General features: G+C 39.0%; 1 protein-coding gene across 3 annotated transcripts in view; it reads right to left on the reverse strand.

Moving 5' to 3' along the window:
- The window catches only part of ANKFN1 (ankyrin repeat and fibronectin type III domain containing 1), a 364,521-nt gene that overhangs the window by 31,109 nt on the left and 306,505 nt on the right, over positions 1–26,907 (reverse strand). For all 3 annotated transcript variants that reach the window (XM_070482963.1, XM_070482964.1, XM_044745817.2), the window contains exons 11-16: positions 23,628–23,727; positions 23,175–23,307; positions 22,589–22,705; positions 13,520–13,735; positions 4,103–4,269; positions 1,315–1,465 (exon numbers count right to left, since the gene is read on the reverse strand). In XM_070482963.1, coding sequence (XP_070339064.1) covers positions 1,315–1,465; positions 4,103–4,269; positions 13,520–13,735; positions 22,589–22,705; positions 23,175–23,307; positions 23,628–23,727 — 884 coding nt within the window. The remainder of the gene's footprint in view (positions 1–1,314; positions 1,466–4,102; positions 4,270–13,519; positions 13,736–22,588; positions 22,706–23,174; positions 23,308–23,627; positions 23,728–26,907) is intronic.

A 26,907-nucleotide genomic window follows, 5' to 3' on the forward strand; every position in this document is an offset into this window, starting at 1 on the left:
AAAGCAGAAAATGATTGCATTCTGTGGGCTTTTCAAAATGATGAATATAATTACATGAAGCAACAAAAATGGATTGAATTAAAAATCCACTAGTTTCAATTTAAGTTGGTTAAGGGGGAAAAATGTAGTTTCTGGCCAAGGACTGAAAAAATTTTACAAGTATCCAAAAAAAAAAAAAAAAATGTTGTATGCAGTCTTAGGCAGTTAGGCAGCCTTCTCCCAACATGTATATGTAGCCCGAGAGTCACCAATGAAATATGAGCTGCTTCAAACCTGCTAAGCCCAAGAAACCTTTAATAGTATCTACTGTCACAAGTACAGCTAGCATTTTTTTTTCTCCTCCTGAGTACATGGCCACCCCTGGAATAATCCGGCTGCTCCCCTCGTGTCTTTATGGCATCTTGTGCAATTTATTCTTCATCAGTGTTGACTTTTTTGAACTAGTCCTGCAGTATTGATTTACAATCAGAGCAGTACCCCAATGGAAGAGCACTCTTGAGTTGCTAATCTATCCCACTGCCTCCATGGATCAGAGGTCAATTCATGGTTGTCTCTCTGTTATTTAAAGAAAGCCAGTCACTCCTGTAATGATCTTCCTGTTTACAGGCTAAACTTGGTTCATTTTGTGTTTGTGTATAGGGATGGGGTGTGTGTGCGTGTGTGTGTGTTGGGTGGTGGTGGGGGTAGTGAACATAGGCCAAAAATAAATAAAGAAAGAAAGAATTCAACCTAATGCTACATCATGTTAACTTACTAGACAGGGCCTAATAAACTTTTACTATTTTCTTCTATGCCAACAGTTTTTCTTGAAGTTGCTTATTAGTAGAGGTTAGGTTTGTACATTTTGGTTTAGATAAAACAATAATTTTGACAGTAAATTCTCTGTTTGTGGAAAGATAGCATGGCATAACCTTGGCCATTGCTATAGATTATACTATCACTAGTCTTCCATTCTTAGATAAATCTGTACATCTAATATACACTTATTTATTTATTCTCCTTGCTTCCTGCTGTCCTGGAGCTTCGTGTCCTTCAAGTTGGGCTAGCCAATGATTTTTCCTTGCTTGTCCAGACCACAGTGCAGTGGGGTCCAGGAACCTTGGAAGAAGTCAGTAAGGAGGAGCTAGAGAAAAGGGTCACAAGTGCAGTCTGTGTACTTGTAAACATCAAATTCAGAACATGCATGGACATGCAAAGTGGTGTTTAAATTAATGAAAATAAACTAATACATATATTTTTTACTTCTTGAGTTTTATGCCACAATGCAGTTTCCATTAGCCATAAAAAGAAGATAGAAATGGTAAGGACTAGTACCTGGTGTAGAGGTATATTGATCTGCTTAAGGAGAGCTTTCACTGCCATCTGGAGCTCGTAGAAGAACAATTGCATGGGGCAGTCAGAAGTATGATCCACACTTTCCATAGATTCAGAGCCAGAAATCTTTTGGACCCATTCCCACTCCTCTCTGTATGTTGAGTCAAGTTAAAATTAGAAATATAACAAAAGTTCAGAACACAGCTCAGAACATTTTTAGTGTATATGTCCAGAACCTGGATAACCAGGTTTTGGTGGTTAAAACTCGATGCAATTCATGAAATTTGAACTTTTTGCCACTCAAATGGAGTTTCAAATGAGCTTTTTCTAATTTAATCTTAGTTTACCTATCAAACCACATATACCTCAGAACAGCAGGTCTAATTTGTATGAATCAGTTTTTGAGATTGGAGCTTTGAAATATTTTGTAATAATTTCCTGACTGTCTTCCTTTTTTTCCCCCCCGAAGATCCCTTATAAGTTCTTAGACCCTACATTTACCACAGGGGCATTTTCTGGTTAATTCAGCAGTTGGGTAACCACAGGAGTCTAGTCCAACTCAGGCAACAAACCACATGGCACATTTCAACCCTGGCCTGTTGTAATTGTGGAGACTATTCTGGTTTCTTTCCCCTTCCAAAAGCTCGAGGAGAATCACAAACAGGAACACCAGACAATTCCAATAAAAGGAACCAGGGGACACACATCACTGCTTCCATCCTCCTTTCAAACCAGTCATCTGTGTCTTTATTCTGCATGCACTATAATCCTTCCTAATGAACTTTTCTAAATGTCATGCAGAAGGGAAGGGAAAAGAATGGTGGTGGGAGGAAAGCACATCTGGTTTGTCCCCCAAAGGCTGCTCTTCAAAAGGATCTTGAAAAGACCAAGGTAAAATGCCTCTTGGGCAACATTGTTTCCACAGGTATTTTAGCACAAGTCTCTAAACACATTCTCTTGGCCCAGTTTCTCCTTCGTTCTCCTTGGTCTAACTCTGCAGGGAGCAGCAATATGCTCTCAGGGGCAGGCTAGAGAGGAAAGGAAAGCCCTCCTGTCCAGGGATGGAAAGAGAGGAGGTGCTAACATATGTTTCCACCCTCATGAAAATCCTCTGAGGACTCTCCCCAATGGATTATACCAGCCAAGGGCTCCGATCTGTGGGTCAGAAAATGAAATTGATTATGACACGAACTTCTCATCAGAAAACACTCTCTTTTAACCAGCTACTAGAAATGTTTCTAGTTTCAAGATATCTGTTTCATTTCAGTTCTCACACTGGAAAAGAGTATGGAAAATCTACCCTTTATCCCAATGAGAGAAAAAAAATTAAATCCTACTTCAATCTGGGCATACTGTTGGCTTCACAAATAATTGAAATCTTTGAGAACCTGCTTGGGAACCTTTTCATTTCTCCCATCGCTGATACTGAACTAAATGAGAAGGTTCTGACTAATACAAGTATACACAAAACCTACAGGACCACATTGCTAAAACAGTGTTTGTAATCAAATTGGAAAATAAATTACCGGTAGGAATGCCATGAAACATCTACCACTAAGTAATCAGTTTAGTCTATAAGGATGAGGGAGATGAAAGTGGTGGAGTGAAGGCTACTGGAATCTTTTGTAAAAATGAAATTTGGATCTTTGGCAGGGGGAAATTAGTTAGTATAACCACTAAAAGAATCTAAACCTTTAAGACACAATTCTAGAAAGTGGATGAAAGTAACCGTTGCTGAACCAACCCACAAATGAGCCGTGTAACCTCTTGGGAAGGACTGAGGAGATAACTAATGTTGATTGTAGAAGTGACCACCAGATGGCAGACTTAAAGTCTGGGTGTAGTTAATAAGCGAAAGAATATGGCAGCTAGTGAGTTCTTTGAAGAAACCATCATAATCAAGATCATCATCATCTCCTTCATTGTCATCAAGTAGTATTTAATAAACATTGTGACATACTATAGTTAAAGCAAATCCCTTGGTTAAGCAAATCCATAGCTGTATCTAGAATCTGGGGATCTAATTTTGTACTCTGAAGCCTGATGAACTCTGGAGAGTTATTTTTCTTTTCTTATCTACTATTTCCTTTCCTTTTTTTTCATGTTGAGCTCAATTCAGTTCATTTTAGTAAACTTTCAGAGGCCTGCTAGAGGGCTAGTTGTAAAGCTGAGCCAGATGACCAACATTGGGCAACTTTCCCAAAGCTAACAGGGTAATTCACCATAATGCCAAACCATAGAGCAGTTTCCAGAAGCTCAGGCTCTGGTACTTCTTTTCTTCCCTCAAGAGCTATAAAGAGTATAGGAAACATACAAAGTCCTTAGGCCAGAGGGTTAGGGGTGAGGAGCATGAGGGTAGGGGGGTCCTTTAAGATTAAGGAGAAATCAGTTGTTGTACCAGAACCCATTTTTCCACAAGTGCTATTTTTTAAAAAATGACATTAGATTGTAAAGAAAAGAGATGGAAATAGCAATATTGAAAGAAAAGGGCATCTACTCATTAATCAGTTGAGCATCAGTGGTTACACCATGAATAGCACAGAGAATAAAGTGAAAAGATAGTGCCCCCTTTAAATGTGCTCACTCCTTCCACCAACCAAAACCACAGGCCCTCCTTATTCTAATGTTAAAATGCAGCTCTGCCTGTGCTCCAGTGTCCTGGCCTCTGAGGACATCTCACTAGAGCAACTACACTGGGAAGTAACACTTCAGTTTCCTTCTGGCACATCAAACCTATCACTTGAGCCATTGTTTCATCATGAGGAAAACTGAAACTCCTACAACTTACTTGGAAATGTTATTATTTTCACGGATCTTCACATGGCAGAGAATGTTGGGCAACTTTTGGGTAACGAGAACTTTGATCTGATCCACAGAGCTACAGAGCTTTAGGTAACCCAGATATAATCCAGGAGAGAGTCGCTGATGACTCCTTTTGTGATAGGAGAGAATATCCTGTAGGGTGAAAAAAACAAAAGCCAAAAACAGCTTGAAAAGCAATCTCAAAACCTTTTCCTTTTTTAGGTGTGCCATGTCATGAATTAAAGGAGCTATAGTAAATAATACGGTGCAAAACCTCAAATACCACCATAAACGTTGAGGATGTGTTGGCGGTATAACCAGTCTTACTTTCTGGAGAATTATCCTGCAAGTCAGGTAATAAGTCACTAACATATTCTGTGTGCTTATTTTCCTCAGATTTCTGTGCTGGGGTAGGTATGTGGGTTGTGATTGGGAATGGGCTGGTGGTGGTGGAGATGGGTACTAGAGAAAAACAGAATTCATAATTTCTGTTCTTGGAGATCTTATTGTTTAGCTGGGGGAAAAAGGAAATTCGAAAGTATAAAAGCTGACAAAGCAGTACAGGAAGGCTCATTATTTCAGGAAAATTGGTATCAAGAGTAGTCTTTTAAATTTAAAATAGGATCAAAATTTTATAGTAAGTAGGAAAAAAATTTGATTATCTTGAAAAATGAAACAAAAAGGAATAGCAATAGATTTACCTTATATTATTAACATTTAAGTTGTAGTTATAATTATTAACTAATTCTGAGAATGAAGAGAATAAACTATTGATTATTTTTTTGGCTTAATTTTTTAGACTAAATTGTATGATAGTTGAAATGCTGTTCCTCATATTGACTTTCGCAATGTGATCAAGAGGAAATATTTGCAAGAGTATTTGAAGGCTTCATATATTTTTTTTTCCTTGCATCTTTTAAAATTTTGATATTCAAGTCATTTTCTTATAAAGTTCTTGTTCATTTTATGTTCCTCAGTTGTTAACTGATCTACCACTGCTAGATTCTCAATTGTTGGTAGCTTGGCATGTGATTTGATTAGATCTCCACATCATCTTCATCAGCTTCACAAAATTCTGTATCTTTTACAAGATTTTAAAGTTTACCTTGTAATAGATTTGCATTGAATTTGCATTGTATTGTCATATCACAATATTCCACAGGCAGCAGAGACTGAATGAAGTTGTTGGTGCAACAAGAAGTGCCAACCTAATTAAGCACAGAGGGATGTTTGTGTGGAATTTTGTTTTATATGTGGCCAGTTCTCTAGTGAACTATTTAGGTTATGACTTTTGTTTCCCTATTATATGACTGCAGGAACTCAGATAATGAATAATTGGAAATACAGACCCTCCCCCCACCCCCCATGTCAGTAGGTAAGACTTTTAAACATTTGGGCAGTGCAGGGGTGAAACAGAGTTAGGAGTGATGAGTCAGGTAACTGATTAGAAGGGAAGAATTCCTACAGGCCAGAGTTTAGCCTGTTTTTTAAAAGTGGGTTAAAAAGAGGGAATCAACTCTACCACTAAATGTATGGAAGGTGAAAAGGAAGAAAAAAACCAACATTTACACTTGTACAGAATTCTGTATGGAACAGAGAAGTATGAGACCTTCCTTAACCACTATACTCTGAAGAAGTGATCCCTCCTCTGTAGAATTAACCATCTACAACATCTGACATATGCTATTGTGTATTGTCTCCTCTGTCCCATCCTTTATCAAACATATTGAATTCCTGTGATGTGCCAGGTACTACCAGGAGACATTGGGGTTTCAGGTGAACATGATATGATCCCTACTTTTGGAGAGGTCAAGAAACACAGATGAGGAAACAAATGATCACAGTATGTATACTGAAATCGGTTTTATAATAGAGGCAATGTAGGCAAGCAGAAGAAGGAGAACCTAACATATTTTTCTTCTTTTATGTTCTTTTCTTGAACTAGACTATGAAAGTAATGACAGTGCTGTGTTTTTTTATTGCATTATGTCCTTAGTGTACCCAGTACTATTTCTGTATGTAATAGGTATACAACATACGGAAATCAGGCTAGGTCTCTAAAACAGAACATATGAGAACAGCAGAAGAGGTACAAAATAAGAATGATCACAATTGGGAGAAAGACATAACTAGCATGTCCAGAAAAGCAAAGGCTAAACAAATTTTAGGATATTTGGCCAAAAAATAGACTAGAAAATATTTGATTTCATGATCAAGAAGGAAGGAATTCTTATTAATATCAGGATATTGATAAGGCTGAACTTTTTAATCCTGTCTCTTCAGAACTGATCACAGGTAAGTTGTGGATCAGAGGAAGTTTAGTCAAGGTGAAATTTTGAGAAATGAACAGGTAATCAAAGAAAAGAGAGAAGGAAAAATGGAAGTATTCAGATCAGCAGAATTTGATAATATGTACCCTAGGGGTACTTGCTGTACAAGCAGATGTGGCTACAGACCCACAGATCGTTATTTTTAAGAAGTGATGGAGAACTGGAAAAGTCCCTAAAGACTTGAAAAGGGCAAATATGCCTATCTTTGAAACAGAAAGAGAAGAAACACAGGATGACTCTAGTAATTAGACTGCCAACTTATTGATCTTTGGGAAAAATGAGAAAGAACCATCAAACAATCAATTTGCTGTCACTCAGGAAATCCTGAGATTCTAAATACAGTCAACATGGTTTTGTGGAGGGCAAATCACACAGACAACTTCAATTTCTAACAGCAAAAGACCATGATCTGCAGACCAGGGAGAAATCTCCAGTGTAATCTGTTTCACTAGATAATCTGGGAAAAGTAGAGTTTTGACCACATTACTTTTATAGGCTGGGTATTGAGGCTAAAGATTTGTGGATGGTAGAGATAGTGTGGGAATAGTAGACATATTGAGTGATGATCCAGTAGGGACTGGTCCTGAGGGCCATTCTGTTCAGCTTATTTATTGATGTTCCAGACAAAGAAATGAAAAATGTGTGTATCAAATTTGTGGGTCCCAAATTTTGTGTGGTTTTGATTTTCTGCAAAATAGTAATAAGGCTCTGATTGACCCTATGCATTGGAAAACTAAGCCTATCATAATTAAGGCTGAAACCTAATAGTAAAATGTGCTTGTAAAGACTCAAACCCAAGAGTACAAATATAGGATGGGTATGAGTATAAAAGAAAAACATGTGAGGGCCAGAACTGACCACAAATAGAATGTGAGCTAGGAACATACTGTGGTTATGTAAAAACCAACCCCATTCTGGGATGGAGTAATTCACTCTTTCATTCAAATTTTTTTTAAGACTATTACTGAGCATCTACTATGTGTTTTCCTGCCTTTACATAGTCATTTGATCTTTCATTAGTCTGAATGTTTTGGAGCCCGAGAAATACATGGGATGAGAAAGAGGCTGTCCCATTCACATAATCTGAGGTACACTAGATGGGCCTCCTAAACTAAAGCAAAGGCTTGTGGGTTTATATATAGCCTGACTTGACCTCTAACTTGCATTTCTAGCCTCTACTTTCACTGTAGCCCTTTTGTGTCTCTTATCTCCAGCCAAAATGGATTGCTTTTCCTTCCCTGTACCTTACCTAATCTCTCTTTTATTTTTTTGTTGGTTCATGAATTCACTGATTCTACCAACTTTTATTGAGCACCTACTATGTATCAGGCATTGTGCTAGGATATTAATGACATCAAGATGAATAAGACATGATCCTTCCCTTCATGGAACTCACATTAGTGTGTGAGAGAGACATGCAAGCAAGTTTTTCTAACCCAGCGTGATAAAGGCCATAAAAAGGATGTGTAAGGTCCATTGTGGACCCAAGGGAGGGTGAGATCTACTCTTCCAGATTCTGTCATTTCTCTACCATGCCTTCTATTTAATTTAATTCTATTTAATTCCTCCCTCCCTCCCTCCCTTCCTCCTTCCTTCCCACCCTCCTTCCTTCCTATTCTCCCCTCCCTCTTTCTCTCTTCCCTCTCCTGTCTCTTTTTGTCTCTCTTTTTTCCCCACCTGATGACCTTAATTTACCCTTCATGGCTCAGTCAAATGTCACCTCTTCTACAATGCCTTCCCTGATATTTCCAGGTAGAATTACTAGCTGCTTTGTCTGTGTTTCCATAGTACACTGTTTGTGCTGCTATCAGGGCTCTAGTTTAATTCTGCCTTGTATTACCTTGATTTGTTTACAAGTCTGTCTCCCTGCCTTGACTCAGCTCCTTGAGAGCAGGGACCTTGACTTGTTCATTTGTTTTTCCCATAGCACCTAGAAGAGTTCCTGGCACTTAGTTGGTGCTGAAAAAATGTTTATTAAATATGAAGTGAGAGGCCCAGAGGTAGTGGGGTCTGGGGCTGGGCCTCTGGGAGAGAATATGCTGTGCTGGTGCAGTAACTAGGAAGGGTATATCCAACCTCTCTTTTGTGATCAGATATCCTAAGAGCTTGCTAGAGGAACAATTTATAGTTGCTTTTCCAGTAACTACAGGGCTTTTGTTTTGTTGGATAGGGGATTCAAGCTGAATTATCTAGAGACAGCAGAGATCATAAAATGGTGGCTGGTGGTCTTTGTGGGCCCGAAATTATATCGATTGCAAATAACTTACAGTTTCTGAATTATTTTCTAACTTTTAAAAATAAAGAGATTTTATTCAGAACTCTGGATTCAGTTTCTTTTTAAAATTCAGTTTCTCTTTAAAAATTGGGAAATATTTCAAGATTGGGACCACTTCCTTCCACTGCAGTTAGCTCAAGCTGAATAGGGATGTTCTTTTGATGAGACAAGGGCTCTCCATATTACTACAGTCTCTATTATTTCCACTTGTTTCTTTTTTTTAATTGGGATATAATTCACATACCATAAAATTCAACCTTTTAAAGTGTGAAATTCAGTACTTTTTACTATATTCACAAGGTTGTGCAACTATTATCACTATCTAATTCCAGACCATTTTCATCATTCCACAAAGAAACCTTGCATTCATTAGCTGTCATTCCCCAATTCCTCCTCCCTCTGCCCCTGGAACCACTCATCTGCTTTCTATCTCTGGATTTGCCTATTCTGGATATTTCATATAAATGGAATCATACAATATATGTGGCATTTTGCAACTGGCCTCTTTCACTTGTGAGCATAGTGTTTTCAAGGTTCATCCACATGGTAGCATGGATCAGTACTTCATTCATTTTTATGACTGAATGATATTCCATTATATGGATTTGCCACTTTTGTTTATCCATTTCTCAGTTGTTGGACATTTAGGTTGTTTCCACTCTTTGGCTACTATGAATAATTCTGCTGTGAACATTGGTGAACAAGTTTTTAGGCAAACCCAGTTGTTTCTCATGTCTAGCCCAACTGGCATATTTCCATTAATATTTCTGATTCCTATAGTTTTTGATCCCCATGTTAGAGGTTGCATGGGGATAGAAAGAGCAGGAATGTACTGGAAGAAAAGCAGAAAAGGGCAGAATAGACAGCAGGTCCTGGGCATCTAGGGTATAAGAAGAAGACACTGGGTCCCTGGAGGTAATAAGGAATGCCGAAGGAGAAAAAGAGAAGGAAAGCAGGGATGAGAGGGGGTAGAAGACTGACTTTACCACAACTTCTCTAGGATCACACTTGTTTTGTTTTGTTTGTTTTTGAGGAAGATTAGCCCTGAGCTAACATCTGTTGCCAATCCTCCTCTTTTTGCTGAGGAAGATTGGTCCTGAACTAACTTCCATGCCCATCTTCCCCTACTTTATATGTGGGATGCCTACCACAGCATGGCTTGCCAAGTGGTGCTTGCCAAGTGGTGCCATGTCTGCACCTGGGATCCGAACCGGCGAACCCCGGACCACCAAAGTAGAATGTGTGCTCTTAACCGCTGCGCCACTGGGCTGGCCCCTGGGATCACACTTAAAAAAGGATCCAGAGAAAAGGAGAGGGAGGGTGTGTCAAGCAGCATGGTAGAATGGGAAGAGCACCAGGCTAGGAGTCAGAAGACTAGTCCCTCCTGTGCTGCTTTTGGCTGATATGACTTTGATGAGTTATTTCCATAAAATCCATGGCTTCATCAGTTAACTGGACACAATAAAATTTCCTACTCAGCCTTACTATTGGGTTTTCGTGAGGATCAAATGATATCATAGATGTGAGGAAGTGTTATAAACTTGAAAATGTATTCCAAATGTGACAGATTAATCTTCAGAGAAAACTTCACCTAAAGTTATTGAAGTGACCCCTGCAGATCATGGTCAGAGTAACTCAGCACCTGAGTGGGGCCTCCCTATTGGAAATACTCTGCCAATTAGTTTGCTCACAGGGACTCTAACTTGTCCATAATAACTCTCTTTTTCTTCCAGGCAAGTGTGGGAAGGATTTCTCTCTCTCTTCCAGATAGATGAGAGAGGCCTGTTATGAAAGTCTGGGACTAGAGAGGGTCAGGAATTTGAGAGGGTTAGACTCTGGAGCTTTCTGGGGCCCCAGGGATTAGTAGATTAGTTATGGGCCCAGATATCTTAAAGCCCTTATCTGTTTTGAAAACCTCATTGTGGATCATACAGTCTTTATACCACTTTTCCTTAGTTCTCATGGAAAGGTAGAGGAAGTGATAAAATGCCCCAAAGGATGATTGAGCTAGTACCAGGGTCATCTCTTAGGAGAGCAGGGATGAGGAGGAGATGGACTGGGTGTACCCTGAGGAGAGCCTAGCATTGCTTGGGTTTTTCTAAGTAGAGAAATAATAAAAATCACTAACATTTATTGAGCACTCACTTTGTGCTACTTTTCTAATGCTTTATATATAACTCATTTAATCTTCATTAGAAACCTATAAATTAGAGTTGTTTTGCAGAGGAGAAAATATGAGAGCTGAGAAGTTAAGTAACTTACCTTATCCACATAACTAGAAAAGGTGGAGTCAGGAATCATACCCAGTCAGCCTAATTCCAAAGTGGTGCCCCAGAATGTGGTGTGTTGTAGTAGAAAGAAGCCCAGACTTCCAATCAGAAAGCCTGGCGGTCATCAGTCTACTGACCCTGAGAAAAGAGAGTGGTTTGTGGCCTAGAATTGTGGGAATTACCCAGCCTGCTTTGGGGAACCATCAAGACCTATCTATATTTTCATGTTGAATTGGTGGGGCCAGCTCCTGACACAATTAAATCTTAAGTCTAGGAGTGACTGGATACCAGCCCTAGTAGTTTTATTCCCTGTTTCCTCTCCAGTGTAAGACCTGTATGGGAAGGAGGTGAGAGAGAAAAGCTGGGGGAGTGGGGGTGGGTGGGTATGACATCAAGCAGGAATGTGCCAGTCAGCGGGGGTAAATTTTCCACTTGGATCTGTGTGGAAACCTGATCTTGCCTCTATTTTTGGTCTCCTTCTCTAACAACCTTTCGCCAGATTGGAATTTTTCTGCACCTGTAACACATTTTTAATGTAATAACTCTAGGAGAAACCAGGTATTATATCATGCTGGGGCCTGTGCTGTGTTTCTAGGAGCAAAGGTAGGCCAGACCCCAGTTTATCCCTATAGGGGATTAGTGTATTAGTCACCCTGTAAAAGCTCAATTTATTATGATTTTTTAAATGTTTCTTTTAGCACTTGCTTGTAAAAGGTGAAGAGGGGAGCCACGAATGTGTCTGTTCCCTGCCCCCACCTCCTTCACATACATACACACACACACCCTCTATCAATTTCATATGAACTCAAATTCCATAAAATCAAATCCAGAGGTATTGGCTTTGACCAATTAGCCTACTTTTGTGACATTGGACTTTGTCCTGGCTTGGACCAGGACAAGTAATGGGAAGGTCACCAGCCACCCCTCAATAGGGAATGAAAGTAAGTTAGTGGTCTGGTGGCTTAGCTGTTTAGGGTGATTATGAGGGGCTCCCAGGGCCAAGGCTTGAATTTGGCTCATTTGTGCAGGACTGAGCCCTCTCTTTCCCATTACTCCAAATTGGCTGTTTTGTGGATAAATGCTATTGGTTGCACAGGGCTCAAGGTAGATGTTTCTGCCAGCTTTGCCACCTAACTGGAGAATTCTGTAAAACTCATCCTATCGCTGGATTTAAATAAAGGGAAGAAAAAAATAAAAAGAAATAGCACAACCAGAAGGACCTACAACTAAAATATACAACTATGTACTAGGGGGTTTTGGGGAGAAGAAGGAAAAAAGAAAAAGAAAAAGAAACAGCTTGAAACCTATGTTCACATGAGAAGATGTGAGGCAGTGTGGCAGCATGTAGAGAGCACTGGACTCAAGAGAAGAAGATGTGGGTTTGTATCTGGGTTCTGCCATCTCGGCTGAGTCTGGACCTAAGCTGCCTGAATTTTGAATTTTGGTGGCTATTGGGTTCTTAGGTGAGTCTTTCATCCTTTATTTCATCTCCCATCCGTCACTGACTAAAATCCTAACTCCTGCCCTGGGATGTGTTGTAACATAGCAGAAAGAAGTCTACTTCTCATCAGAAGATCTGAGTTCAAGTTTCAGCTCTGCCATTTTCTAGCTGTGTGCCCAGGGGCAAATCCAAGTTTTGGGGGGTCTGAAGCTAATACAATTTTCGATGCCTTCTTTAAGGAGAAGAATACAAAATTATGAATGTGAAATTGGTAGGGTCCTTGCCACTGCCTTGTGCAAGTGAAGAACTGAATGATGCTGAAGTTTCATTAGCTTCACTAAATCTGCCTATGTCACTTACTCTCTTTGAGCCTCAGTTATTTCATTCCTAAAATGAATTTAATCATGCCTGTCTATCCCAGGGGATATTAGAAGGAACAAGCAAGAGTAAATATATGTAAGAGTGTTTTTGTTCAAAATGTTTTAATATATATGTGCATGCAACCAATATATATATTTGGTTTTGGTTCCATCAAGTTGATTCTGACTCCTAGCCACCCTATGTATAATAGAGTGGAACTCTGCCCAGTGTTTTTGCTCTGGCTGCCACAGTATGATAGGCAACAGACAGATGGTGTAGTTCCCTGATAGGGAAACGAACCCAGGCCATGGTGGTGAGAGCACCGAATCTTAACCACTAGATCACCAGGACTGGCTGTATATATGTATATACATTAAACCAATACCTGAATGGACTGTAATAATAATAATACATTTCTAGACTATATATATGTATCAGTAAATCCCTTACTCAAACATTTGTCTCACTGTTTTTCATTGGTTCATTGGTCAGGGGCATTTTTAGGGTGCTTACTTCTTGTATTGCTTCATGAATTCTAGATCTGGAGAGTGATAAATAAAAATAAGCTTGTGAATCTTTCCTATGTGTGGAATACAAGCAATGACATGTCTCCAGACCTCTCCACTCTATCACTACATATGTAAATGGCTCTTGATATATTTCACTAGAGCCTCAGCAAGTGTGTTTGGAACTTCACATATATTAGGAAATTGAAAAGACTACATACCTGGATGGTTATCAGTAAAATGTCTAAGGCTGTTGGCTCCTCTGGCGTTGACAGAGATTTCCTCTGGCTTTGCAGCTTTGAAATCTGCATCCATTTGCCATTAAAAAATGAATAGAGCATCTCCACCTCTCTGATGGTGACTATGAGGATGTTTCCATGCCGGTCTTTAATGGGTTCATAGTAAACTCTTCCCAGGTTGTGTGTTCCAAGTAAATTCTAGAAACAAATAGATTTCTGATAGCTTAGATGATGCTATGCAAACAAAGCAACATAACTGCAACAGAAGACACTGGGGATAATTGTCTGATGTTTCTGAGAAGCTTTTTTTTTTTTTTTTAAAGCAGACTTAAAGCTAGAATATGTGGCATTACAGAAATGTACTTAACAGAAGCTCAGAGAAAATGTCTTCATCATAAGCCTGCAAAGATTATGGCAAGAGGCACAAAAATTATGTTTTTTTAAGAAAATTCAATATCTGTAAATATCTCTTACCCACATAGACACACCAGCACATAAACCTCAGTTACCAGTACTTGAAGAGAATCCCAGATGTTTTAAAGAAAAATGCCTGATATTTCAAGTATGCTACTTGTGGAGTTTTCAAGAGATCTACAGTAAGCTTATGGTATGAAGAGTGGTTGCTTGAAATGAAGAAGTGAATTGACAATGTAGCACATTGTACAGGTCCCCGAATAACTGCATATTCCTTTCAAGACCCTTTAATTGGGAGATTGGCTTGGTTTGACTTATCTACCTTTCAGGGGGTTGTATTTATTTAGAATTTTGTTAAGATAGTTTGTGAGCTAGGTCAGGTGAGGCAGACAATACTTTTAGAAAGGCAGAAAGAGAATGATGCACGTTAAATGTGGAGGGGCCCAGGTTGATGCTATTAAAATAAACAGAGTTTTACAAATATGCAGGGTTTTAAGATTTCTAACCTGGAGCACTGGATGAATAGGACAAAATGCCCTTTTCCTTTAAATATATATGATTTTTAAAAATTATAAATCATCTCAGAGCTCCTAGGTGTTATTTTTGTGAGCTCACGTAAATGCTGATGAGATAACCTGTTAGCAGGAGAGCAAAATTAGAACTGGAATTTGTAAAAGTGACAAAGATGACCTAAAAGTGAATGAGTCTGCTGGTTATTATCCACATCTATGAAAACTCCAGAATGTTCCCTCACAGGAAGGGACTGTGTCTTAAATCTTTTATTTTTTCTCACAAGGGCGAGACACATAAGTAAGAAATTTCCTAAATAATTGTTGACATATTATAAAAATTCATTTGGCAGGATTACTATCTTTAAAAATGGCCTAATCACTCAGGTTATTCCTTTCCAATAATTGACTTCTGAATCATAGAGAAGTAATTGGGTAAGGCTTTTAGTCTAGCCCCATGTGGCACTACAGTTTTATATAAAGGCAGTTTGCTACAAAGTAATATTGGCCAATAAGCAGTGGTATGCTGGTAAACTGGGTATCAAAAAAAAAAAAATGATGTGATTTATAGCATATGCCAATTTCTGTGGTGTAAATATTCCTGCCATAGCCGCTTTCAAGCTACCAAGGATTTGACAACAGGCTTTCAAAATTCCTGAATATTTAACAGTTGGCTCTCCTGAGCCACTTGGCTCCAGCACACCACTGCTACTAAGCCTTTAGTTATCCTAGTGTTGAGTTTCAGGGCTGGCTGCTGTTCATTGTCTCTTAAACTTCTGAAATATTATTTACCCTCTCTTGCCCTGAGTTTCATCATCTAAAATTAAGGGTCTTTACAACTCAGACATCCCTTATGCTAATCCTTACCTTATAGGGTGTTTGGGGGATTAAGTCAACCAATGCCTGAGAAAGTGTTTTGTAAACTCTCAAGCTTGATACAGGCAGGGTATGGGCTTTCTTGCCTGCTCTAATTGGAATCCCACTCTGACTCACACTTACTCATATTCAAGACTCAGACCAGGTTTCACCTTCTCTGGGAGGATTTTCCCAATTCTTTCAGGTAGAATTTACCATCTCCTCTTTTGTCCCCTACTGCTTCCTGTGTAAACTTGTATCTTAGCATGACTCTGGCTTTCCTACATATTTATGTACATGTCATGAGATCATGGTGGTTTTATCTCTGTGTCTCTGGGTTCCTTGCACAGCGCCTAGTATGTAGTAAGAGCTCAATAACTTTTTGTTGACTGCATTAACGTATTATCATTAGGACACTGTAAAATATGATTTACTTTGGACCAAAGCTAGTGAGTAGACATTGAATAAGGTGGTCATTTCATTTAAGCAGAGTTATTCTCAGTGGTTCACTGTCAACTTTGGATATGTTGATTAATGGGCTGAACAAGAAAGCACTAAAAGTCTTCCTGAAGTTCTTTATTGACATCAAATTTGTTTGGATAGCTAGCTCTGGGAGAGCCCAAGTTAAAAGCAGAATATCCTTGATAAAATAAATTTCAACTATGTTCTAGGGCCTAAAGGAAAAACAGATCATGTTAATACCTGTCATACTATGCAATTAAGGTTAGGAGATCTGGGAATCCTAAGGGTCCTACAAGGTAGAGAAGAATAAAAACCAGCCGATGGCTTGCAGGAATGCATCTAGGGTATAACCAGAACAAATCACAGAACTGTCAGTAAGCCCCAGACAGATACACAATACTTAGAGACCTTTTTCAGTTTGGAAAGACATGGGAATTTGAAGGAAGTGCAGAGGAAAGATATGAGGGCCTGGAAAAAGAAAAATTTGGGGGAAACTTTTCTTCCCCCCCCTTGAAAAATGAAAAAGACATAGTATCCATAAATTGTTACCTTGGCTTTTACTTACTAACACTCATTTCTAAAAGCTATGGAGGAGAAAAGTTTAATGTAACTCAATTTACAGTGTCAGATTATTACTGTATTTTGAGAATAAGTAGTTCAGATACCTCTCAATATGAGAGCAACGTACACTTCTGTCTCTTGGGGCGTCTGCCATTTTCTTAAGAGTAGGAAAAAAATGTGGGGTCTTGGCCACTTAGAGGTTTTCTCATCTTATTTTTTTTTTAATCCAAATGCTGGTGGATACTTGTCTCTCCTCCTGCCTAGGTAATATTAATCAATTAATTAATTCATACTTTACCTTCTTTCCAATAAAATTTAAAACCACTTCTCCTAAATAGGCTCCAAATGATGCTGGATATACTTCTACTTTTTCTTTTTTAACTATAATGTGGATTATTTCCTCTATTTACATTTTTTGGCTGCTTTTTGTAGATAAACACACAATAAGATGATGAAGTATTGGAAAGAATGCAAGCTTTGGAGTTATATAGATCTGGATTTGTGTCTGGACTCTGTTACTTCCTATTTATGTGGCCTTGGGCAAGTTACTTAACCTTTCTGGGCCTCAGTTTTATCATTTGTTAAATGAATATCAATAATAGTACTTTCTTCTTAGGGTATGGTGATGATTAAATGAGATATAGTTTGTAAAGAACTTAGTACAGTGCCTGGCACCTATTCTGTTCAATAAATGGAAGTTGTTTTATGATTATTATTTATTATTATGTATTAAAGGACCTCAGTATAGAGCAGAAAATAAGGCACAGGATGCACAATGGTTGGTATGCACTGTGATGAAGGTAAGTCAGGGTGGTATGGAAACAGAGGATGGGGAGAAAGATGGTGATGAAGGCTTTTGTGTGCCATGATAAAATGTCTAGGCCGCTCTTGAAAGGATATGAGTCCGATTCCCTAATGACATGGCCAGAATATTTATTTGCTACTACGGCAAAAGTGTGGAGAATGGATTGGAGGGTGTTAAGACTGGAAGCAGGAGGATGACTTTGAAGGCTTTTGTTGTACTAGAGTAATCAGGCAGAGGTAGTGATGCTGGAAAGGGGAAGAGACTAAAATATGATATACCAGAGGTAAAGCAACAGGATTTATGTATGGCTGTTGCCAATCAAGCTATTTAAGAATGCATTTTTACTTTTCTCAGAACATTGTAAAAATGTTAGATTAGTAAAGAGACCTAAAATATTAAGTATCAATTTTCCCAAATTTATTTTTCTTCCTCTTCCGAAAAGCTTTTGCTGTGCCGTGTCACTCTCACTCCCCCTAAAAAATGTGGTTTCAGTATTTCCAGACATTTTCATTCTAAAGATCAGCAAATAGTTTGGGCAATAGGTCCTACAAAAAAAGATGAAAGTGACTCCTATTATTTAAGCAGACAAAGAGAAATGTGAATGGGAGAAGGGAATGCATGACAGTGCTCTCGCCTTTGATAGGCCCTGTAAGGGGTAACTGTTTATTGAGTATTATGAGGCACTAATCACCACGCAGGTCTGGAGAACTATCCAGGTGGAACTATGGCATGAGGTATGTTTCTGTGATCCTTTTTCCCTTTGGTTAGATAGAGTACCCTCAAGTGTGATCTTTGAGGTACAGGGGTTGGACTGACAAATACATTTATTTATCCAACTCGTATTTACTGAGGGTCTACCACATGGCACACATGGAGGATGTAGTGGTAACCAAGGCAGATACATGCCTTGAGCTCAGGGACTCAAAATCCAAGTGGGTACCAACCAAATAGTGATACAAATAATTAACTAATAGTATTATGATCACTGTTCTGAATGAAGAATACAAGGTGCTATGAGAGTGATTCACTTAATCAGGAGATCAGAGAAAGGCTCTCTGAGGAAGTATACAAATTAAGCTAATATCTAAAGGATATGTAGGAATTAGCAAGGGAAAGAAGTAGAAGAGGACTCTAAGCAGAGAAGACAGCATCTGCAAAGTGTGGAGTCATGGAAGCCAAGTGATGTGGCAATTTAAAAAAGGAGAGCAGGACCAAGTGTATCAAATGCTGCTGAGGTGTCAGTTGCAAAGAGGATTTAAAAGTGTCCATCGGATTTAGTGAAACTCAAGTCATTGGCAGGAATGGATCCAGGTTCTGTGGGGGCCTGCAGCATTCAATTTTGGGGCCCTCTTTAAGAGAAAGAATACAGAATTACAAATGTAAACATTAGGTGTAAAAGTGAATATTTATTTAGAATGAGAAGGGAAATCTCCTCAAATACTGGAGTATTTAGAATTTCCAGTCCCTTTGCCCCACTGAGATTTCTTTAGTCACTGTACTAGAAATGCTTCTTGATTGCAACCTCCCCACCTAAAACACTCTATGATTCCCACACTCAGAGGGGCTCATGTAAGTGAGGGGCCCTGAGGCACAAGCTTTATGAGCATCATCTGCCTCTGATTACTGGTGGCCTGAGAGAGCAGTTGGTAGGCATGGTGGTACCAAAGTCAGGGAGAAGACTGAGAACTAAATGGGAAATGAGGAAGTAAATGGAAAAGGAGAATGTAGGCAAACTCTTTAAAGAAGTTTGGGTCTAAGGAAGAGAAGAGAGAGAGTTTGGTAGCTGAAGGGGCATGTAGGATCGAAGAAAGGCTTTGAGGGGAGGTTAAACTGGAGAGACGTGAGTATGTTTAAGTAAAGATGGGAGGGAAGGGGATCCAAAGCACATGTGGAGGGATGAGCCTTTGGTAGGAGGAGTGAGATTTTATTTATTGGAATAGGAGAGAAGAAAGAGAAAGTGGGGTCAAGGCAGGCAGGCTTTTAAACTTAGTGATAGAAAATAATTAATTCCCACTTATTTTCTTAGTGAATTATACAGTGAAGTCATCACCTGATGTGGGGATGGAGAGTGTGTGGAAGGGGGAGGGATGTGGAAGAATGGAGGTTTCCTTATAGTTTGGAAAAGTGAATTTAGCAGGGAAATGGAACATTACATGTGAGAATTGTAGTCATGAATTTAATATAACATAACATAAAAGCAGTCAACTCTCTTTTTTGTGATTTTTCTGCAGCAATGTGCAACTACTTCAGTTTAGACAGTTGGATTCATCTGGGCTTTAGATTTTTTCAAATAAGTAATATGGAGGGAGACAGTGACCAGAAATTTAGAGTATTTTCAAGAGAATGATTCTGATGGGCTGAGGAATCTAAGCTAGACAAGCAGGGAAATGACCTCAGAAGTGGGCTGATGCACTATGAAAAGTGGTGGGGTGAATACATTGGGGGGCCAAGGAAATCCAAGAGTCACTGCAACTGGAGTAGTTGAGTAGGGCACACTGACCATCATATCTTCCCTCTAGCACCTCAACATCTAACTGCACTGGCTTGTGATAACCTGATTCTTCTCATGGTACTGACATCAGAGGAAAGTGTTCTAGGAAGCCTCCAATAAACATACAATAAAGAAGCCTACTTGAGATTCTAAGGTTATTCAGTTTGTGATCCAAGCATGTCTGGACTGAATGGTGGGCTAATGGGAGAGTTCACTAGGGAGTCTGAGTGTCCTGGGCAAGAACTTCACTAAGGGACCAAGGAGCCTCCTGGGAATGAACTTTATCCTAAAGAAAGAGCAGGTAGAGGTACAGCAGCTTGGTCCAACTCAAGGTGGTCAATGAGGAAGAGGTGCTTTGAATTCAGTACAGTCATCATGGTCCGGCTCTAAGAACTCCTCCTCGAGTTGAAGGAGAAGATTCTGCAATTAAGTGTAAGTTGAAATTATTTCCTTTGCCTTGAAGAAGCTTTTTAGTTTGATGTCTCATTTATTTTTCCTTTCGTTTCCCTTGCCTGAAGAGACGTATTCAAAAAGATGCTGCTAAGATGGATGCCAAAGACCATTCTGCGTATGTTTTCTTCTACGAGTTTTATGGTTTCAGGTCTTACAGTCAAGTCTTTAATCCATTTTGAGTTAATTTTTGTTTATGGTGTAAGATAATGGTCTACTTTTATTCTTTTGCATGTGGTTGTCTAGTTTTCCCAGAACCATTTATTGAAAAGATTTTTCTTTCTCCATTGTATGTTCTTGGCTCCTTTTTCGAAAATTAGCTGCCCACAGATATGTGAATTTATTTGACAAAGTGAAAAGACAACATACAAATTGGGAGAACATATTTGCAAATCACATGCCCAATAAGAAAGTAATATCCAAAATATATTAAGAACTCATACAACTCAAAAGCAAAAAAACAAACAACCTGATCGAAAAATGGGCAGAGGATCTGAACAGATATTTTCCAAAGAAGTCATACGAATGGCCACTAGACAGAGGAAATGATGTTCAACATCACTGATTATTAGGGGAATGCAAATCAAAACTACAATGAGATATCACCTCACACCCATCAGAATGGCTATTATTAAAAAGATAAAAAATAACAAGTGTTGGAGAGGACATGGCGAAGAGGGAACCCTTGTACAGTGCTGGTGGGAATGTAAACTGGTGCAGCCACTATGGAAAACAATATGAAGATTCCTCAAAAAATTAAAAATAGAAATACAATGTGATTTAGCTATTTCACTTTTGGGTAGCTATCCAAAGCACATGAAAACACTAAATTGAAAAGATATATGCACCCCTATGCTTGTTGCAACATTATTCACAATAGCCAAGACTTGGAAGCAACTTAAGTGTCAATCAACAAATGAATGGATGAAGAAGATGTGGTACATATATATATGTATATATACACACACATGCACACACAGTGGAATACCACTCAGCCATAAAAAATGAAATCTTGCCATTTACAACAATGTGGGTGGACCTTGATGGTATTATGCTAAGCAAAATAAAGCAGACGGAAAAGACAATTACCATATAACTTCACTCATGTGGAAGATAAACAGACAAACACATAGATATGGAGAACAGATTGGTGGTTACCAGAGGGGAAGGGTTGAGGGGAGGGTGAAAGGGGTATAGGGGCACATGTGTACAGTAATGGATGGGAACTAGACTTGGTGGTGAACACAATGCAGTCTATACAGAAGCTGAAATATAATGATGTGCACCTGAAATTTATACAATGTTATAAATCAACGTTACCGCAATAAAATCAATAAAAATCAATGTTACCTCAATAAAAGAAAAGAAGAGTAGGTTGAAATGGAGAGTGCTATTTGCTAAAATCTCTGAGGCCATTGAGGACACAAGACAGTAAACCGCCTAGGCAATGGAGTATAGCACAGACGGGCTAAGAGTTACCTTTCAGAATTAATTATAATAGTGACACAATAATTATTATTATTGCAGGGAGTCGAATTATTATTATTGCATGGGTCAAGAAATGAAGGTCCTGTAATTGCAAGTAGAGGTGGAGCTGTAGAAATACTTTTTGTTATTATGACCCTATTTTTATGCCTTGGCTGGTATCGCCTGGGCAAATGCAGCTTACCTAGATTCCTATTATGTATATTTCTGGAGTTGATGTAACTGACAGCTTTGTAGGTAGATACCCATCACTGAGAAAGGCTCAATGATTTCTTAAAGACCACAATTACGTGTAGCAGATGTTTTTCTGTGCTAAGAACCACAAATTCAGGTAATATCAGAAAACAATGAAAGGAAAACCAAGAAGAGCTTGGTTAGAATTCAACATCATTTCTAGGAGGGGCTCTGTAACCTACAAAGATTTTTGCTGGGCGTGGGGATTTGATCCAATTGGTTAATAGTACGGAAGGATGAATAAATTTAGGATTAAAGGTAAGCTTTTAAGAGGTATTTTTGTTTTGTTGTTTAAGTAAGCAAAAATGTATGCAAATGTCTGTGCTTTACCAAAAGCATCAAATCAAAAAACTTCAGAATATCTGCTGGTCTCTTTCTCCAACTCCATTCATAGATACACAGGATGCCAGAGCAGCAAGGGTTCTTCAAGTGATCTAGTCAAACTCCTCTTATTTTGCAAGTGATGAAACTGAGGCCCAGAAAGGAGAAATGAGTTGACTGATTAATATCAAATCTAGAACTCAAGTCTCCTTAGTCCTTATTTAGGGGGTCACTGCTAGACTCTTGAAGAGAGACCCCTGGTTCTCTTCTAATAGACTGCCAAAGGCACTGGTTCCCTACATAAGCAAGTGTGCAGCTCAAACTGTCTAAGAAGTCTTTATATGCCTAGGGATATGAAAGAGGAAGGAGCCCACCCTTTTCCTTTCCAGGTGGGATTGATAACTTAGCTGACCAAATTTTTCTAAAATTTCTTTGGAGGTCTGAATTGAAACCTGGCCTCTCACCTGTAGCTGGGCTGTTGCTGCAAGCATCTTCTGCCGAGTTTGCAGTACTGTGGATGAGGACATGGAGATAGGTACAGTTTGCCTCAACCACCTTATATCTTCCCACATACAAGACAGCTGCAAAAGAAGTCACGAGGTCATGTCATCGTCCAAGCCAGTACATGATTTAGGTTGTGGCATCAAAGCAAAGGAGGGAGAAGGAAACCTGACCCCTGATGTTTGTTCTCCAGTCCATTTTCAGATACACGCGAAACAACTTTTTGATCTCTGGCCAATTGGAAAAAGATCTGAATGTTAATGAAACAGTCAGATCCACATTTTAGTCTTTGCCAAATGATCCCATAACTCAGAATAGTAGAGACACGATCTGACAGAATGCAAGCTTCTTTGCTTTGAAATGTAGTGTAGATGCTACTTTGGCATTTTGTATGACATAGGGCATATCAGAGCCGAAAGAGATCTTTGAGATAATTTACTTCCACCCCAATACTTTGATCACTGGGGACCCCTCTACTAAGGTTTCAGAGATTTATGTGCAGTAACATTGGTGCAAAGTGGGGAAAAATAAAATCAGAACTCAGTATACCTTCGTGAACCATAGAAAATCTTGTGTAATGGAACTGGTGTGAGAGTCATCTATTTCAACAATCGGTATTTGATCTTCATTGGTGACTAGCATATTGTCTTTGTAATAAAATATAACAGCTATGTAGAGTCCCCTAAAAAGAAAAAAGCAAAATAAAAATTGTCCTCAGCTGTCTCCTCTACCAAGCCTGAATCATGGGAAAAAATATGAAATATGTTTGGACATGATAAAAGATAATTTAAAATATACCTATGAGCATCTTCTTGCTGAGTATCACAAGTTCACTGGCTAGAACTCAGAGAAATTACGATGTTCTCTGAATTCTCAGGAGAAAAGTGAACTTCATATTCTTTTAATAACAAAAAAGAGATGTCTACCAAGTTTCCACTCATAACCAAAACCAGCTGATTCCTAAGAAGTTAAGACTTCCTGGAAAAACTACATAGGACCCACCGTTTTAAAGTCTTCACAAACTTGTTTGAGGAATGGAATAGGTGTTTCAGACTCCTTGAGACTGACTGCTTGCGGCCCGTGGTTTGTAATTTTGAACTTTCTGGAACATAGGAAAAAATACAGTGTGAATTCCATTGGCAGAACAGCACTACCGGTACCTTCTTCCCACCTTCCTCCCTTCCTGTCTCTTGCCTCCTCAGTATCACTTATCCTCAGTTTCCTGTAGGGATTCAGCTCATTCATTCCTACAAGAAGCTTTTCTATCTTGAGATGCCAGTAGTTAACTCAATTAATGAACAGCTCCTCAAAAATGCTGGAGATGAATGAGATTTATAACTCCTGGGGAAACCACTTCGGTGTTTTGTGTGTACTCTCCATATGAGTGATTTAGTATAAGGTGGGATTAAAATAATGGAATCAAGGGACCGGCCCCATGGGAGAGTGGTTAAAGTTTCTCACACTTGGCTTCAGTGGCCTGGGTTCGCTGGTTCGTATCCCAGGTGCTGACCTACTCCACTTATCAGCCATCTGTGGAGGCATCCTGCCTACAAAGTGGAGGAAGATTGGCATGATGTTAGCTCAGGGCTAATCTTCCTTAAGCAAAAAAAAAAAAAAAAAAAAAAAGGATTGGCAATAGGTGTTAGCTCAGGGCAAATCTTCCTCAAAAAAAAAAAAAAAAAGAATCAACTCTTTTGCCCTCCTCCTCTCTCCCCCCATTGCCTTTTAATATTCATACACTTCTCAATGCTGGCAAAGCATTTCTTGTTAGTCTATATATTCCATTAAGATTTTTTCATTATAAAATTAATATAGGCACATTACAGAAAGTCTGAAGAATAGAAAAAACAACAAAATCCCATCCATATCATCCTGTCACTTTAGTACAACCACTGCTACCATTCTGGGGCAGTTTTTTTCCGGTGTATATGTTCACTTAAAAAAATAATTGTAGTCATAGGTATAATTATCATCCTCAGATAAGACAGAGAGGTTAAATAGATTGTCCAAGATAAAAAAAACCAGTACCCGGAAAAACTGAGACATTCATTCACTGAATAAATATTTATTGGGACACTACTATGTGCAAGGTTCTGTGGCAACAGTGGTGAGCAAATCGTCCATTGCTTCTGTTCAGCTTTTCCATTTACAACATGGAGATCTCACTGATAAAAGTGGTAGACTTCCTATAACAGTCTTTGGAAACAGTGCTCCATGGAGCTGAACTACATGATCACTGATTTCAATTCTCGTCTTAAACGTAATGAAGGGAAGCTGAGGTTGTTGGGGTCATCACTAAACTCCTGACAGACATGTCACTGAAGATGAGAACATGGTCCATATCACTGCTGTTAGGCATGGAAACCTGGACCATGGTCCGTGGCTGAGGCCCAGTGTGGCTCTGCCTAGGAACCTATAGGAGCAGTAGCGAATGAGCTGACTGACGCAAGCATTCATGCCAGCTTCAAGCTTGTGCTGGTAATGGTTATTCCTGGCAGAACAAAGCACAAGGAGTTTTTTCTGACTTGACCATGAATTTGGCTGGTCATATGCTGCTCAAAAATGATGCTGCTAGGACTCTGGTTAAAGGCACCATATTGAACATATTCATTACATACCACTATCTCCCAACACCTCACTAAAAGCAGAGTAAAGAGATTAAAATTAAAAAGGAAACAACATAAATCTATAAAGACAAAGAGATGGGAAAGGAAACAAAAGCAAGTGAATTTTGGTAGCTGGAAAGCAGATGGACAGATGGATTTAGCAGACTTGAGAAAGATGAATCCTAAGCCAGCAGTGGAGAAAGCTGAGAAGTGACCTGACTCACCCCATGAGAACCATATACTGCTGGGAGTAGGGGGTGAATGTGGAGCTAAAATCGGGGATTTGTTGAAGTCTGTTTAAAAAGCAGTTAGAATTATAGATATCCTTCCATATCCTGCGTAGGTGGACAACTACCTCTTCCCCACTCTAGAAGAAAGCTAGTGGCTTATTCTATGAAAAGCATAAAAACAGAGGTCTCTAAAGTGGTAGACACGGGGTACAGTTAAAAATGGGGGAGAGGGGGTAGTATGTACTCCAAGCAGGTGGATTAAATGAAAGTTTCCATACAGAGTATTTCCCCATTGGGCTCTCAGAACAGTGGTACTTAAACTTGTACCCTCCAGGAAGGACGCTAGAAGAAACTTCCTTGGAGACTAGCCTAAGAGAATACACCTAAAGATTCTGATGTTGGCTTCACTGCTTTCCTAAAGATAAGGCAGGGCAGATCACCTTACAGGGAAACCTATAAATAAAGAGCCCTATCCATGTGCTCAGAGCTTCCCAACGGCTATTGAGTTCCCTTCTCTTAAACAGAGCAAACATCCAGGGATCACCAGGCAGTTGCAAAAAGCATGTAACAGGAAAGACAGAAGCCAAAAACAAAGAATCAAAAAGAGCTATTTAGGGGAGAGATTATGCTGAGAAAAGAAAATATAAAATGAAACAAAGCCTATCATTACTAGCCTGAAAGATAAGAAAAGACGTTGCTCCTTGTAAAAGGATAGGAGTCTATAAGAGAAAGATTCAGAGAATGAAAGAGAGCACTGGAAACTAAAAGTATGTTATCAAAGTCTGAAAAACCCAATAGAAGCCCTAGAAAATAAAGTTAGAGCAATCTCTGAGAAAGTGGAACAAAAGGACATGGAGATGGAAAGTAGGAGAGAGGAAAAAGAGAAAAATCAAGGACTGGTCTGCGAGGGTTAACATTTGAATAAGAGGTCTCACAGGAGAGAGTAGAGGAAAGAAGGGGAAGAAATAAGTAATGAAATAATTTAAGAAAATATCCCATAATTGAATGGCATATGTTTCCATATTCAGAGGACTTGCCAAGTGTGCAGCACAACAGACAAAAATAGAGCCACACAAAGGCACATACATAACAGTGAAATTTTAGAATACTGAAGTTACTAAAAAGAAAATGAAAGCCTCCAGAGTAGAAAAAACATAGCTTTCATATAAGACTTCTAGAATCAGAATGGCATCAGACATCTCAGCACTGAAAGCTAGAAGACAATGAAGCAACACGTTTAAAATCTGAAGGAAAATGATTTCAACTGAAAATTCTATACTTCTTCAAACCCTTAAATAAGTGTTAAGTAGAATAAATACATCTTTAGACATTGAATGTATCCAAAAATTAACTCCCAAGTATCCTCTCAGAAAGCTAGTAGAGGAAAGGCTTTGCTAAAATGAGAGACTAACTCAACAAAAAGGAAGACATGAGATACAAAAAGAA

The sequence above is a fragment of the Equus asinus genome, chromosome 13, assembly GCF_041296235.1.
Source record: "Equus asinus isolate D_3611 breed Donkey chromosome 13, EquAss-T2T_v2, whole genome shotgun sequence".
Taxonomy (NCBI): Eukaryota; Metazoa; Chordata; class Mammalia; order Perissodactyla; family Equidae; genus Equus; species Equus asinus.